The sequence below is a fragment of the Podarcis filfolensis genome, assembly GCF_964270895.1.
Source record: "Podarcis filfolensis genome assembly, chromosome: 9".
Classification (NCBI taxonomy): Eukaryota; Metazoa; Chordata; class Lepidosauria; order Squamata; family Lacertidae; genus Podarcis; species Podarcis filfolensis.
The window spans coordinates 42,156,807-42,174,612 of NC_139610.1; the positions used below are offsets into that span (position 1 = coordinate 42,156,807).

General features: G+C 40.0%; 1 protein-coding gene across 12 annotated transcripts in view; it reads left to right on the forward strand.

The window, feature by feature from the left end:
• INPP4B (inositol polyphosphate-4-phosphatase type II B) overlaps positions 1 to 17,806 on the forward strand; it is a gene marked incomplete at its 5' end in the record, with an annotated part of 258,219 nt that overhangs the window by 51,111 nt on the left and 189,302 nt on the right. For 11 of the 12 annotated variants that reach the window (XM_083571055.1, XM_083571067.1, XM_083571062.1 and 8 more), the window contains one exon: positions 2,210 to 2,274. In XM_083571055.1, the coding sequence (XP_083427181.1) occupies positions 2,257 to 2,274 (18 nt within the window). Of the gene's footprint in view, positions 1 to 1,198; positions 1,303 to 2,209; positions 2,275 to 17,806 lie in introns of all 12 variants that reach the window. The other variant, XM_083571056.1, reaches the window with a different exon arrangement.

Below are 17,806 nucleotides of genomic sequence, written 5' to 3' on the forward strand. Positions count from 1 at the left end.
TCCCACCTCAAAATCTGCTGCAGAGAGTTGGAGCACCCTCTGGAGCAAATTTTGGGGGCTTGCAGGGGGAGGAGAGGAATGGAAAGTTCCATTGTGTGAGCAGAATTCTGCACAGGCAGTAATGGATAGAACCCCATATTTTTGCTGCAGGCAGTGCTAGAAATTCATACCAGCCTACATTTCACTGACAAAAATACCTTCTGTGCAACTCTCCTGATTTCATGCCAAAGAGAATTTTGCAAGCCTCACCCTGCTCCCCATTGCATACTGGTGTAAATTGTCCACTGCATTCCTTATTCATTGAACTCTGTACCTACCCCTGTGATTTACAAGCTAAGAGAATGGTTGTTTTTCTGTAAAACATCTACTAGCAAAAAGAGAATATATTATCAGCAGTACAAAATGTAGCCTAACCTACTATTTCACTCTAGTGTGTGCTAGAGATGAGACACAGCCAATCTCCATTCACAGTGCAGTCCTAAACATGTTGAATCAGAATGAAACCCCACTGAGTTCAGTAGGACTTGCCGTACTCCCAGGTAAATAAATATGGGATTGTAGACCCAGAGTTTTAACTTCTAGAGATCATGTGGAGGAAGCTTTAACCCCATGGAGGATGGCAGTGGTAGTGCAGTATTGCCTGTTAACATATTTGAACAAGGGATTCCCAAAAGTCAAAAATATGGAACAGAGCTTACGACACAGGGACTGTTCATGATAAACAGGCAGTTGAAGCATATGGAAATTTCATTTATTTTGCAATAACTGATGTAGGAGATCAGTTTTCTGAAGATAGTTGGATTTTTCTATTACCCTACCCATCAAGTTCATTTCTATCTGTGGCCTGAATCAGGCTAATGTTTTTTTTTAACTCACTAGGGACATTAATTAGCTTCCAATACCAGGATATTTGTGTTTTCAGCCTTGCTTTGTCAATGGTTACAGTAACGGTTTCAGATGCATTTGAGTTCTATCATATCCAAGTCTGTACTTTCGGCATTTCATTTCCTTGTAACCTGCCTGATTACAACCCCTCTTCCAACACAACTATGTTTATACACACCTGTCAACTTGGATAAGGTATTTTGGTACCTTAAAGACCAGCAAATCTATCCTGGCATATGTTTTTGTGGACTACACTACACTTAGTTGATTTGTTGGTCTTTTAAAGTGATAAAAGTCTCTGTTGTTGTAATAGGTATTAGTTATATTGAACAGGGACACTGGTGGCACTGTGGGTAAACCACTGTGCATCTTGGGCTTGCCGATCAAAAGGTTGGTAGTTCGAATCCCCGTGATGAGGTGAGCTCCCATTGTTCGGTCCCAGCTCCTGCCAACCTAGCAGTTCGAAAGCACACAGTGCAAGTAGGTAAATAGGTACCGCTCCAGCGGGAAGGTAAACGGCGTTTCCGTGCACTGCTCTGGTTTCACCAAAAGCGGCTTAGTCATGCTGTCCACAAGACCTGGAAGCAGACAAACACTGGCTCCCTCAGCCTATAAAGCCAATGAGTGCCGCAACCCCAGAGTCGTTTGTGACTGGACTTAATTGTGAGGGGTCCCTTTACCTTTTTATATTGAACGCCATCTTATGGGGGGACCAGCTTTAAAAAGCTTCTGGCTGGCACTGGTTTTTAACACAGTGTGTTAATCTCTGAAGACAAGCTTAATTCTAGCCCACCCTGCCATGCAGAGGACCTCATCCTGCGCTTATGTCCTCATACCACCGTGTTGATGTTTTTAGAAATGACAAAAATAATCCAAATATTGCCTGTACGGTGTGTGTTGTTTAGAGTAAAATAAATCAATTAATTCTGTAACAACCCAGTGAAAAGAATAAATATTGAGTTTTCCCAGTAAGGTTCATCTGCTGAAGCAAGGTTTGCTTCGTTGTCTCGTGCAAACGAGCCAGTCTGTGTTCCCTTTTGCAAAATGGAACAAAGCAAAAGAAATCATCATCGAGTGTATGCTGCAGTCTCTAATTCTGTCAGCTGCAGGATAACTGAAAGCTTCTGGGAAGTTAATCTGACATTTAGCAGCATGTTATAAGTCAGCTGCCAAGTGAAGCTGATTTTTCATTAATGACTTCCCCATTAAACATCATTAGAAATGCATCTTCTTTAAGAAGAAATATATGAAGAGAGCAGGGTATTATTTATTGTTATCTTCATCATCATCATTATTATTAATACGATGCTGCTTTTGCATGCAGAGCCAAGAGAGAGATGGTGTCGTCTGAAAGGAAATCTGCTCTTTCTAATGAAAAATAAGAATAAGGTAATTCATTTCTTTCTTTTCCTTCATATTTGTGCCTTTTTCTGAATTTACGCAATTCTTTTCACTTTTTAAAAACCCCTTGGTATGATTCTATGGATAGAAATATTCGGTATTCTTGGCAGTAGTCTAAACATTACCTTCTGTTTACCTTTATGGCTGTTTATAAAATGTGAGACATTCCTCAGTAGCATCAACAATGCTACTGAATGATTGGCTGCATCAGAAATGACTTGAGGCCAAACAGTGTCCTAATTTGATGTGTAAAAGAAGATGTCAATCCAGAATACTCCAGCAGACTTTTATTGACTGCAGAATGCACATTTTAATTCCTACTATTGTTACAGAAAGATAGAATTGGGGAGCTCTGTAATGCTCTTCTGGGGCTGTTTGTGCTGAATATTATTCTTACAATAGTGTCCGTTCTAGGAGAAAGTAGTTGTGTATATTTGCCTTTGTTTTGATTCAGTTAAAAGAAGCTTTCAGAACCAATTTTTAATTCAAGTTTTAAATCTTGGGATTTTGGGAAAAGAAACAAGGAATGAGAGGTTTAACTATTTTCATTATCTTTCACAATTGACAAACCTTGACACATTTGGAATCATGGCAATAGAAAGTGAGAAGCTAATTGTTATTTTTGTGTCGTTCAGACATTATAATTTTTGGAGGGGTCAGATAAGCCAGAACTGCTAATATGAGATTCAGATAACTTTATCTGTAGCAAACATTGGTGGAATCTGTCTTTGTCGCTATCTCCTGCCACAAATAGCTTCAGTAAATGTTTATTTGGAGGGATTAATTTCTACTGAAAATAAAATTGTATAACTTGTAGCATGATTGCAGCAGTGTAAAGGCTATTTTCAGGTGGTTTTCTCCTTCTTTGAAAATTATACATATAAAAAATGAAAATGAAAACAGATAATCTAGGTCAGTTGTCTTCTGGAGGCTCAGTTCAGACATCATGCCACACTATGACTCTAACTGTGGATTGTCAGTTCATATTTACACCAAAGTACAGTAAGCACAAACCATGACTTGCAAATCCATTTCAGACAATGGTGGGATTTTTTTTTTAATTCTGGATTTCTTTCTGATTATTTACCTTCCTTAACCATGAGTTGACATAATGTCTGAATTAAGTTTACCTACCTCCTTGGTATTGCCCTGTCCTCCAAGGAACTCAAGTAGTACACATGGTTCTCTTCTCCACCTCCCACTCCACATCTCATTAATTTCAAATAGAACCTATATTGCTTAATATGACACAACACACATCTACAAAGTCTAGTATTAGTTAACTAGAAGGCCTGGTGTGTTAGCTTCTGGGGCACCATAGCTGATATACATATAGGGACTACATATGGCAAAATGCTCATACAGTGGCACCTCAGGTTAAGTACTTAATTTGTTCCGGAGGTCCGTTCTTAACCTGAAACTGTTCTTAACCTGAAGCACCACTTTAGCTAATGGGGGCTCCTGCTGCCGCCGTGCCGCTGAAGCCCGATTTCCGTTCTTATCCTGAAGCAAAGTTCTTAACCTGAAGCACTATTTCTGGGTTAGCGGAGTGTGTAACCTGAAGCGTATGTAACCCGAGGTACCACTGTATATCACATAGGGATAGTAAGTTTTCAGACAATGTAAGTGAGTGACTAAGAATATTGTGGTGAGATCATTGTGTCCTTGCCTCCATCCTATGCATTTTCAGGAAACCGTATGACCAGATCATACCCTTGTACAAATGAAAGCAGGTAGTTCATTGCAAATCTAAATATGTACAGGTTGTGCACACACACAAAAACTGGATATGTGTAGTGTTACAGTATGGGTCATGAACCAGCATGTGTGTTTAAGCACTCATGTGTGTCCATATACCAACAAGAGGTTTAGGATCTTTTGCTGGAGTTATGACTTGCACTTGTTATGAATATGTGTTTACCCACAAGAAGTTCCCACACACCAAAGGAATAAAGAAAACTTAGTTTATTATATGAAATAGAAGTGATGGAATATATATAAATGCTGCTTCAGACAGTAAAATTACAATTTAAGTAGGCAGCAACTTACACAATACATACACACCTTGATCTAAAGAGTGGCAGAAATAGCTAACTATTTTTTTTAAAAGCCTGTAGAAAAGTGAGCTTGGCAATTTTGTCACAGAAACCTAGAATTAGTATAAAACCTAATTGTGGTTTTGCAAGGCAGAAATGGAAACGGAAGGATATAACTAGCCTTAAGCATGTGTATGCTGGTCCTTGAGAGGGTTGGATAAGTTCTGTTGAAGCTAGCAGAGCCAACTGCCTACTGGGATTCTGGGGTTTTTATTATGTTTAGCTAATGCCTCCTAGTAGGAAAGGGAGGGGCCTTGAAATGAACACATCCTGCTCTTTTCTCATCTTGCCCATTCTAGTGAGAAAATGACTAAAAACTGGCCAACCTGTTTGCATAACAAAAGGATGAAAGGCTGTGATAGTGAGCCATTAACTGAACCTGGCCACCTCTTAGTTTGTTCTCTGCCTTCAAATTATTCTGCCATGGTGTGGATGGGAGCATGCGGGGAGAAGCTGAGGGTCTGTGTCGCAGCTCCAGTTATCCCTGATCTTGTTCCTCCACACTGTCTTTCGGTGGTGCCCGGAAGTCAGTTCTGTCCCCAGGCGGGGGGACAGATAGTCATAACCAATGCCTAAGCAACCACTCACAATTTGTATGTTTAATAAAGTTGTGGCCAAAACTATGCCAAAAACCTTAAACAAAAATTTATGAGTGATGTGTGAGTTATTGGGGTAGGGGTGTTTTGGGGGACCTCAGCACGCAACAGAAATCATGCTCCGGCAGCAGGAGGCCCCATTAGCTAAAGTGGTGCTTCAGGTTAAGAACAGTTTCAGGTTAAGAACAGACCTCCAGAAAAAATTAAGTACTTAACCCGAGGTACCACTGTACTTGGAAACTAAATTTCCATGTGTTAATTTTTACAGGGTGTGAGGAACTCAGGATATGCCTGGATGTCTTTCAAGAGACTAGACTGGAATCAGACATATAACAAGGCCACCAGAAGGTTCGCGGTGGGGTATCCCTTGTCATATTTAGCCATGTCAGTCTTCTAACTTATGCCATGATCTACAGAGATAGATCATATCATAAGTTTAGATTCACAGTGGTTTGACGGTTGGGGTTTTTCACCATGATTGCACTCATTCTCCTAAGCATGTTCAGTACACACACTTCCAGTTATCTGCTTCATATTGGCCGGAAATTATTTATTGCAGAGGGCCATATTTGATAAATGCGTGAAATATGGTTAAGTGACTGGTGGAGCAACTATTTTGATTCAGGGCATGTAACTATATTCCCGGCCAACCTGGTTAGATTAAATTTCAGTAATGCAGTGAAGGTATGGAACTAGATTTAGTTCAGGAGATGCTTCCATCTTAATGTTTTTTCCACATTTTCAAATGAATGCTTGATGTAGGACATTTACTGTGACCACTAAGTATAGCTAACCACATTATGCGAACATATTGGCTGGTAGCTCTGGATCGGCTGGTGAATGTGCCAAGTCATGGAACCTCAGATGATGCAGATATATGGCTGAGTTCTCTTTTTCCTTTCTCCCGATTCCTACATAGCATATGAAGGATTTAAAATGCTTATATAATCAGACAGCTATTAAGACATTTCACAGATATCTAGGTCACACCTTTTCACATGGAGAAATGTCTGCTGTTGGTTGCTTTCATGGTATCAAAATTACCATTATTAAGTTTCTGAAAAAAATGTTTTTGTCTATCTAGCAGACTCTTATGATTTCTCTCGGTAAACTATTCAGCATTAGAAATTTGATCTCATTGAGAACCTTTCCATGTGACCTTTCTAGCTTCTCAAACTTCTGAATGCTTATATATTTGCTTTATGCAAACTGTTTTAGGTACAAAAGGAGTATGAAACCTAATTATGGCTTTTCTGTGCAATAATTGTTCCATGGGGCCCTGAATAAATATGAGTGTAGAAGTATGTGTTTTAAAACCTACTTTAATGTTTTTATTTAAAAGTGGATTTGTGATCAGTAGGCTGTAGTAATTTCCTTAGAATAATCATTACTATCATTTGTAGTATATCCTTCTTAGCTTGCAGCTTAATGATGCAGTAGTAAGGACTGTTCCCATCTATTAGCTCAATTTGCCCCTGTGCATGAACGGTACATTTATATTGCTTAGAAACTTCAGATTCTTTGTGTAGGATTTTGAAAAGTGCATTTCAAGCCTGCTCAAAGTTAATATGTATGCTTTATATAAATTAACTTGTTAAATCCCGCAAATTCCACAAGATACTAGGTAATATAGGCAGCCATATTTCTTAGTTTAAGTTTAGATCATTTTAAATAACTGCTTCGGTTGGTATTCAGGTTGGGTTCCTTGTACAATTGTGAGGCTGCCAAACATTTGCTTTAACCTAACTACCATTAAAAATGGTTCTCTCTGAAAGCAAGTTTTGTGTGACATATTAAGGCTGCTGTGAATTTTTATGGTAACCTTTTAATCCATCTGGAATTGAGGGGTCTGACTGAAAGTAATGTAAGGCTCTTAGCTGTGCAAGCATGAAGGTGAATGTAGTCATATGCTTAATGATCAAGTGTATTTAAATAAAAAGTGAGGAATGTACTGCTGTGTGACTCGCTCCGTAATGAATTGCGTTTCCATAAACCAGTTGCATTCCTAGGCACAGGAGTGCTGGTAGGCAAGATGAATGAGCAAATTGAAATATCCACGTTGCCAGTAATGTTAAGCTTTCTTGCAATGTTTGTAAAAGCTTTATGTAAACTACATTCTCACAGCTTATATCACAGGTTTTAATGTATTATTACCAGTTGACAGAAAAGCATCAAAGTAAAATTGTTGATTGATTCATAAATCAATAATTGCAGTTTATGTGTTAGGGGGAAAAATGTGAGAATAATGGCTTGTTTTAAGTGTTGTGATGTGGCATGCATAGTAATCACCTATAAAGCTGTGAAAAGGTTATGCAGGGTTTCAAAGCATGCCAGTGAAAAATGTAGACTATGAAATTTTATAGACAAAAAAACTCCCCATGGTGGGTTTTTTAATAGCTTCTGTTCTTTGATTTCCCATGCTTAAAGATGACTCTGGCTGCGTAGATGTAATGTGAAATCATGGTTTGTCTAGCTAAACTTGTTTTGTTGATGTCTATGTGCAGATGCTTATGGGAATGATCATTGGGCTCATGAAATCCTGCCTCCCTTTCTTTGCCATGTACATGGCAGCTTGGAGATCACAAGCTTTCTTTTCCATTTTAAAGCAGCCAATTTGTCACTGTGAGTGAACCCAGACAAACAGTGGTCATTTTAAACTTTGGTTCAGATATAAGAGCTGCTTTTTTTTTTTAGCTTTTATAAGTCAATTTAATAGTGAGAGAGGACTAACGGGATCTTGATTAAGACCTAAATGGACAGAATTGAACTTGCTGATATATCCACTTTAGCAATTTCATGCTAGAGTGTCCATTTGACCTCCTTTTGTTAGATAATTTTGAATTTCTGGTCTGCATTCAAACGTTTTCGGATATTCAAATGACCTCACATTGGTTTCTGCATAGTGCTATTTTTTTATGGTAGGTTTGTGCCCATTTGTTCTTTTGAGTAGAGACTGATCTGTTTGTCCTATGCAGAGTGGCTTTGTTGGCAGGTGACGTTAGGGACTGAAGAGACCTGTGAAATTTGGGTCAACCCATTTCCTCATGAGTTATCTTCCTTAGCACCAAACTTCTGTTTTAAGCACCAATTTACTATTGTTGCTCTGTGTAAATGTTCATTTCTTTTTTAAAACCTACCCTGGCCACAGATACCCAGGACAACAAGCAACTACTCTTATAACATCTAATTCTATATATTTTATATCCAGGCAGTCCAGAATATGCATAATCTCTAAGTGAGAACCTACAGCCTCTATAACAGAAAACTAAGAGATGGTGAGGACTGACAGAGGATGAAGTGGGTGCAAGCTGTTTAGGGAGGAGGGTGGGGAAAATATGGCATGGATTATACAATTTATACAATTACCCAAAGTGTGAAATGTTGCAGTAGTTTAATATAAACATGTAAGATAAACAGAGAAAATGTTGTATCAAATGTCTCTGGCCAAAGAATATACTGCAGTGTTACTTGCTGCGTTCTAATATATGTTCTGCATGTTTGGGTTTTATCTGAATGGAACAAAAAAAGCGGGGGTGAGTTTACACATAATCCTAACCTGTTTGACAGTTGTTTTAGCTAACATCTGTCCACTGCAAAACATGTGTATAAACCCAGAACTCATTTGCAAATATCAGTTGTGTATAATTAGTTTGATAGCCGTGAAGCTGGTCTAATTGAACTGCTGTGTTTATAGGATGCCATTAAACATATTCTGGTGTCAGCCTTTGGCCTGCAGCACAATATTGCATTCACTGTGGGGAGGGCACAGATGATAGCACCTCTGTCAAAAATATTCTAGTTGTCCTAATATTTATGAGTACAGTGGTACCTCGGGTTACAGATGCTTCAGGTTACAGACTCTGCTAACCCAGAAATAGTACCTTGGGTTGAGAACTTTGCTTCAGGATGAGAACAGAAATCGCGCGGCGGTGGGAGGCCCCATTAGCTAAAGTGGTACCTCAGGTTAAGAACAGTTTCAAGTTAAGAATGGACCTCCAGAATGAATTAAGTTCTTAACCCAAGGTACCACTGTACCTATTGTATAGGACAGTGCCATTCTGTTGAATGTGTCTGTTCTCCTGAAAGTGCTCTTTCTTAAAAGGGTCTTCATGAAGTCATGGAAGCTCTTAGTATGACTAGGGTGCCAAGATAAGTACCTTTCTTAAATGTTGGGGCAGAGATATCATGAAATACTGCATCCCAGTAGTAAATGGAGTGTGTGAAGCTTTTTACTTGGGAAAGGTGCTTCTTTCAAAAGGAAAATGTTTTCCTATGAAGGGGAATTTTCTTAGTAAGGTGCATATCTCAGCAGGGTCTCTAAATTCTAATTTTCTGAAAGTAAAAACAACTTTCTCCCAATAAAATGTGTTTATCCCCCTTTGCACTCATGGTTTGGAAGAAGGAAGAGGACTCTCTTTCATTTTCCCAAACCTCTCCATCGTTAAATCAGCTCAATTCTTGACCATTCTTTCAACATCACAGGTTTTAATCCCTAAACTTGAAGAGCTGCTGCTCTTAGACATAATCAGCAAGTCACTGGCTTGCTGTGTTAGTACCTTGATTGTTAGCTGCCCTCTCTCTTAAAAAAGGTAAAGGGACCCCTGACCATTAGGTCCAGTTGTGACCGACTCTGGGGTTGCGGCGTTCATCTCGCTTTAGTGGCCGAGGGAGCCGGCGTACAGCTTCCGGGTCATGTGGCCGACATGACTAAGCCGCTTCTGGTGAACCAGAGCAGCGCACGGAAATGCCGTTTACCTTCCTGCTGGAGCAGTACCTATTTATCTACTTGTACTTTGACGTGCTTTCGAACCGCTAGGTTGGCAGGAGCAGGGACCGAGCAACGGGAGCTCACCCTGTTGCAGGGATTCGAACCGCCAACCTTCTGATCGGCAAATCCTAGCCTCTGTGGTTTAACCCCCAGCACCACCCGCGTCCCATCCTCTCTCTTACAGCACTGCAAACATTTCTGAGCAAAGCAAGCCAGCCTTATAATGTTCCGATTTAGAATATGTTTCACCAGATGGAAGCCCTCCCTTGCTGTTGGAGTGATATTCCTGCTGCAGAAGCTAAGTTGTGGCATTAAAGGGTACTACACATATACTTTTTTCAGGGCTTTGAAGTGCAAATGTCCACACTGACCTGAGCAGATGTGGATACTTGGGGTTTCTCATGCTGATGCCATTTGAATGCCTATCCAAGAGCAAATCAACGAAATCAGCCTTGATTCGAAAATCTGCCCTGTGTACTCCACTGTATTGAAAAACACCGAGTAAATGTCCTTCAGTCAGTGCTACAGTTCAATAGAACGAGCCTCTTCCTAACTTCTTTACTAGCCATCAAAGGCATCAGAGCTCCTTATGTGATCGTCTTGGAAGTCCCTTTCACGATTAAAGATGACCAACCACAGTGTTCCAGCAGAACAATGGTTCCTGACCCAGAACCTTAAGATTTATTTTTCTCTGTAGAACTCCTTGTGTGCTTTTCACACGAACTGCTTTCCCCCACACCCAGATGATCTCTGTGGAGTGTTGTGTGGAAAACCCTCAAATATCTATTTATTATTAGTTGTACGTTTGTATGTGATAGTATATAATTGCACCCAAAACACTTGCATGTTTTAGGTATGGTGGTTGTCCTTCATAGCGGCTATTGCTGAGAAGGGAAAATGCCACGTAGAAAGTACCCCTTGCTGATGCTCTTATCTGCTTTATAATGTGAGTTGACAGTAGGTGGCAGCAGTAAACTCCTTTGTTGAAGACCCTCCTGGTTTTGTGGACTTTTAGAAATATTAATATGTTTTCTGGCAATCTGATTTATGAAGACGAAGGCAAGTCAGGGATGAGAAATCTCTGCTGTGTAGTAGGATATGTTCAGAGCTTATGGAATAAGATGTGTACATGGAGTAAAGATTTTAGATGGGCGCTTCAGCCATCGTGCAACTTAAAAATAAGTACTGGTGCTGGCTGACTCTGGGTTCTTGATGTAATGTATCGCCTGTCCCACTGCGATGTTTCCAGAGAAACTGCATCTTTTATTCCTCCCTCAGCTTCAATATATGGTGACTTGTGTAGCATAGTATGGTGAATTGTCATTTTACCAGGGCATGTGTGGCACTCTAGAGAGCACTGTTGGCATGCTGGCCTTGGAAAGCCTGCTTATAGGCCTTTATGTGCTAATGCACATGAAAGATTTCTGTGTTTAGTTAAAATACTTAAAGCAGCTTGTTCTGTACTAACTCAGCCATTATAATGTAGGTCAGGGAGGAGAAAAAAGGAAGGTAATTTCATTAAATGTAGCTATCCAGCTTAGTTTTTTCTATTCTTAACAAGTTTTTTCTCTTAAAAACAGTGCAGTACTGGCTAAGAAACCTCCTAACAAAATTGCCATACAGCATTAACATTGTTTCACAGCTTGCTGAGATTTTATTATTGTTGGCTCTCAGCAATAACATATCCCTCCCCCAAATATTTTATTCTAAGACCTTTGTCAACATCCTTTCATCACCTTCCATTTTGTTTCTTTCCCAATAAATAAGCTTATATAACTGAGGTGTACGTGAGGGGGGGGGGAGAGAGAGACTGGAGGAAGAGAGATGGACAGACAGTCAGAGACTTTCTAGTAGAATAAACATATGACCAGTTCCAAGCGTTCCTCTGAGGGGAAAATGTGATAAAAAAGCAGAGGTTGTCAGCAGTGCTGTAGATTAACTCAGTAAAGCTAATGGATCAGTTCTTTGGAGAATAAAACTAAATTCGTCTGCAAAATATATTGCATATAACTGCTGCATCAAGTACTGAAGTTCTCCCATCCAAAACCTCTGGGTATTCTGATTTCATTGGTTCTTGCATTAACAGAATGCAGTACTGTGAAGCAAATTTTATTAGGATTATGAAGTATTTGCAGCTGTTCTATTCTGTCTCTCTCTCGTCTTCTCTTTACTGATGATTGGAGACTGCAGCATTAAAGGGTTCATGTTTATGGGATGACCAAAGCAACCGAGGGTTAAACAAACCACTTTTCCTCTTCAGAGCAAGATTTAAAGACTTGTTTTTTAATGCAGTTCTTGTGTTTTCTGAAAGGCAGTTGTGTAAAGGTATCATTCGCTTAACAACATGTCTTAAGGCTTGATTTTGTAATGTGTTAAGAACATGTTGGGTGTCAGCACAGCACATTTCGGTTTCCTGAAGGAAAAGGTAGAACAATTATAAATGCTCTGATAACTGAGTTTGATGTAGCAGTCTGAAGAGATGAGTGTTGGTCATAATGGGAGATGTGCTAGTCCTTTCAACAGCTTGATATGGGCAGATCCCCCCCCCTTTAGTATTCAGAGTATTTGGAGAACTTGTATCTGTACAACCATGCCCAGGTTTTATTGTAAGAGATTGGTGGTGATAATGAACTTTTTTCAAACATTCCATGCCAAGTGTTCCATGTCAGTCCAGTACATGTGTGATTAGAAGCCAAATCATGGTTTTCTGATATGTAAATGAACCTGTCCTGATCCTATGGCTCTCATACTCCCCCTTCCTTTCTCCCTTCTTTGTATGCCATATGAAATTGAAAGTTTCCACTTTTGCTTTTAAACTAACCATATTTCATTTGGTTGTCTGAATTCTGGAAACTATGGGTTTTTTAGGGTTAGCAAGAACAACCTGGATCTGAAGCTACAGGATCTGGGGTTAGTTGCAAATTGGAAATGGAGACATCTGCAGGCTCAGATACAAAACTTGGAAATTGTGGTTGCTTCTTGCTTCTGAATTGTTATCATTCCATGGAGATCTGTTTGCAAGTTTTGTACACCTTTGGAACACATAAGTGTTATTTGCGAGTTTACTTGGAATCCAGGTACCAAATTATAGAACATTAGTTGACAAATAAATATGTGATAATCTTGAAGAAGATGCATGGAAAGGTTAAAATTAAACAATATTCTAAACCATATTTTGTCCATTCTTTTGTTTTGTATTTAGCTTGATCCCTTATAGCAGTTAACACATCAAAGATCAACTTCCACAGCTATATAGCTATTGTAGCCAAGCTCCTTACCTTCATTTTGGTGTATATTATGGCTGAATTGGTTCGTTGCTTACAGAGCTGCGGTGGTTTCCCCAAAACTGGCCTAACTTACACTGCATAGTGTAACACCTTGAAAATGAGGTTCAGTGCCTTTTTTGGGGAGCAGGAAGAGCTACTACCCACATCTTCTTTTTCACCATATGTACAATTGATCTGGAATGGCTGCCTGCTTTTAACATGCCTGTGCTGTTGCAAGTAAAAAATGACATTGTGGCTAGCCTACTAATTATTCATCCTGCTTTCCTGCTAACAAACTATCACCTTTTATGGAATTTTAAACCACAGCACTTCTGGTCTATGAGCAAAATGTGTCATAAGCTCTGAAAAGTACATTTCATCATGTGGATTGCTCATTGCTGTATGACATTATCTACTTATTTATCAAATGCCTGGTATCTTACAGGAGTGAATGAGCCTTTAAGTGGTTATGGAAGTAAGACAGCACAGGAAGAAAGAAATATTGGTTTTTGCTACCAAGATCACACATGCTGCACACATGGACTGAGATAATTGGGCCACTCTGTCTTCTCCTCACCTGTTAGCTCCTTCTTATCAAAAAAGTGAATGCTATTCTAGGCTGCATCCCTTGTCCAGATCAAGGGAAATGATAGTACCACTCTATTCTGCACTGATCAGACAACACCTGGAGTTCTGCATACAATTCTAGGCACCTTAGTTTAAGAAGGATGTTGACAGGCTGGAATGTGTGCAGAAAAGGTGACTAAGATGATAAAGGGACTGGTAACCAAGCCTTATGAGGAATGGTTGAGGGAATTGGGTATGTTTAGCCTGGTAAAGAGGAGGCTGAGAAACTATATTATAGCCATTTTCAAATATCTTACGGGCTGTCACATAGAGGATGGAGCAAACTTGTCTTCTCCTGCTCCAGAGGCTAGGACCTGAACCAATGGCTTCAAGTTACAAGAGAGGAACTTGCAACTAAACATCAGGAATAACAGTAAGAGCTATTCGACAGTGGAGCAGACTCCCTCAGGGTATCATGGACTTTCCTTCATTGGAGATTTTTTGGCAGAGGTTGGAGGCCATCTGTCATGGATGCTTTAGTTGAGATTCCTGCATTCGCATGGGTTGGACTACATGACCCTCAAGGTCCTTTCCAACACTATAATTCTCTGATTCTCTGATTGTCTCTTTCTCAATTGATCTCATATCTAACTGGCTTTGCAGCTGGACAACCCCCATGTGAATTTCCCTATAGAATATGAGCTGGCAAGGCATTTGGGATACACTTCCGTTTCCTCCCTCCTGCTGATAAAATAATTGAAATGTATGTGGACGTGATGAGGATAGATGTGTTTACAAATTTGGCTGGAAGAGGAAGATCTTTCATTCTTTTAATGTCAATTCTAAACAAATTTCTAAAGATATATACTAGATAGAAAACAGGTGATTTGTATCAAAAGAAAGTATGCTGGTAGGAATGCAAGTACAAGCTATAAAAGATTTTTTTTTAGCAATGAATGCTAATGTTGACTTGCTTTACAAACTCTAAAGCTGGGCAATGGAGAACTGCAATTGTGAATCAGCAGTCCAATTTTGGTTTTAATGTGCATTAAATACTAGGAGCTTGGGACTTATGCACCTGTTCTCATTACCTCTGAACATTTGTTCCTCATGGTCAGCTCCTCACAGGTGACAAGTGAGATGGGACAATGAGCCCCATGGGATCTCTCTGCTGGTATCGAAGTCTTATTTACCCATTAATCATGTAATTAAAGCCAGAGGTGAAGGAAGTACCTGAGGATAATATCAATTCCAAATATAGACAAAATCAAGTATGTTTTTGTGCAAGCTTTGAAAAAACTGCACACTTCCCCCCCTGCTCACAGAGAGGATCATTTGGCTAAATATATTTTTGCCCATGTAACTTTCTGGCATTATGAAACACAAATTCCCCAATTAAACGACCATTTACTTGCTGTGCTCTTGAGAAACAACTGGCCTGCAAAAACTACAAAAGCTGAAAAGGCAGCAGGAACCCAAGTGAATAATAAAATATATTGCTGTGCCAGTTGGTGCACAAGGGTGTATTGTAAAATAAGTATTGAATCCAATTTATTATGAAGTGAAGTGGAAGTATTCATCTTCATGATGGGTTGAATCTAGAATTCCTTGTGTGAAGTTGTGCACATAAAATGGGATGCTCTTGGATCTCTCCCCCCCCCCCGGCAATCCCCTGAAAATATGGTCTGGAGGTTTAAGAGACCCTCTGGAGCAGTATAGAGGGTAACTCGGCTGCAGCAGGAACTTAAGGAAAATCTGTCACCTTCTATTTCCTTTTGCCCATCTACACATTCAGCAGGCTCTGTGGTTGCATCATTCTGCAGGCAACAGGGCTGGACGGAGGGATACCTCCAACCAAGAAAAAAAACTCCTATCACCTGGTGTAAAGGTGGTCTGGATCACTCTATAAATAAAGTGATCTTCATGTGGTTTGAATGTTTTATTCAAACAAATTTTGTAAAGAATACAACTCAGTAGCATACATACTCTGACATTACAGAAAAATAAAGGCACTGTGAAATTTTAAGATAACTGTACTTGAATCCCTGTAACTGAGTGAGAGTTCTCTGTCCTTTGATCTGAAACAACCTGATTTGGGGAATCAACATCTTCCTTTGCACACCAATGTCCTTCCACTCAGACGCATATCTAGACTTACCTTCCTGGGAAGCCGATACCAACTTCCTGGGTGCCAAAGAGGATGACTACTGTAACAGTAGTGAACAGGGATTTGCCAGATACAGAGGAGCAGTCCTGTAGGAGCTCTGCTATAACAGCAGCACAAAGGTCACATGAGTGACTGTCATCTGTTTGCTCTGAAGCAGTGATCTCCCCAGCCTGATACCCTCCAGATATTTTTCACTACAATTCCCAGCCAGCATAACCAATAATTTGATATGATGGGAACTGTAGTCCAGAACTTCTGGCACCACATTGAGGAAGACTTCTCTGGTGCCTTCAGACTCCAGTCCTCCAGGTTCCCTTGCACAGATTGCTATATAGTGTTTGATTTGGGAAAAAGAAGAAATATCCTGGGACGATGTCTTGGGAGGTGCAAAAGATCTGCAGATTTAGTAGTCTCTATGATATAATTCCACAGAGCCTAGAAGATCATTTGCAAGCAGCTTTGCTGTCAAGCAGGCACCAAGTGGCAGTGAAAAGAATCTGTTCTGTTGAATTCACTATAGTGCCTGAACACGCCACTATCCAATACATGATTAGCAAACCACAAATCAGGATGAATTACTGCGTCAGGCACATGATCCTAAATGAGATGACTTCTCACAACCTTCTGCAATGCCAGATTGCCACACAAATGGATGTTTTGTTCCATCCTTTAGGCCCTTGGAAACACTGTCGGTCACAGCCTGACCCCTTATAGGAAAGCAATGAGAAATTTATTGGATTGTTGGCAATTCTGTGTATCTCCAATTGTGACACCCCACCCCTCTTAAGAGATCTTTGGCCTAGAAGTACCTTAGTGCAGCTGTAAGTTATTCTTGATGGAAAGCCCATCCTGCCAAATCCCAGTGGGTTTAAGCTGAACAAAAAAGGACAGCCACCTTTTCAAAGGCATCATTGAATTCTTTTAGTTGTCCTGAGATCATGATGGAGAGTCAGGTATGCTGCCTGTAGCCATAACCAGCCACATGGAAGGAGCCTTCCTCAGGTGACCATCCAGCAAGGAAAGGATAAGTGGCAGAGTGGCACCTGTGCAGTTGCTGAAAATCAGCATACTCATGAGGACATTTTTCAAGCTTGCTGGCTTTTTCTGGGGCGGATTGGAACTGTCTGACTGCAAGTAAATCTCTTTGTGGCACCTTCAGCCTTGCACTTTGTCAGCAAAACACAGTTCACCCAGAGGACATTGAAAGATTTACCAAAGGATTTTGCAATAGCTATTAATAGAGGGAGCTGATGATCAGAAAGTCATATATGTAGAACATGATGGGGAACAATTCTACCTTGTCCTTTACTGTTAGTTTCAAATGAGGATGGTCCAGTGTCATTTCCACTGAGCCACTCACATCTTTGGCATCTCCTCCTGCAATTGGCTGGAGATGAATGTGAATGAAGAAATCTCAAGCCGGTCCACTATGTCCCACTACTGCCCAAACTTTGTGATGCTAATTGGCCAAGTGGCAAGGCAAGGATGTTTGAGATGCTCAGGCTATCTGCCTGGGTTCCTAATGGCTAAGCTGCCCTCCACTGCAACTCTTGGGTTTTGCCTCTATGCCAAGCCTGGTCCTGAATACTGTGTCTAAAACTGCTGCAACTATTTGGATGGTTTTATTGGGCCAAGTCTGTTTAAAAGCAACAAGAGTTTTCCCAGTGATTAGTTCAGTCAAGGCAGAATGCGTCTTATGTGTGTGCCTCTCTCTGAAGAAAATGGAAGGAAGTCATTTGTTTAATAAGTTATGTTTCAGCATATCATAAAATAACAATTTCAAAAATACTAGAAATTGCTACTTTCTTCTTGATGCAGGTTTTTATGACTTTCAGAATTATAAAAGGAATATGTATGTTTATATCAGAAAATGTGTTCGTAGGGAATGGCTGGTGTTGGCAGCATTTCAAACACATTTAAAGTTTAAAGTCCAAGGGCTAGTTATTTAATTTATTCCCATATATCCACATGTATCAAGCATCTGGTATATAACTGGCTTTTTGAATAAAAGAGGCTTTCTGCCCTAATACAACAGATTTTCAAAATAATTATGGTCCTGG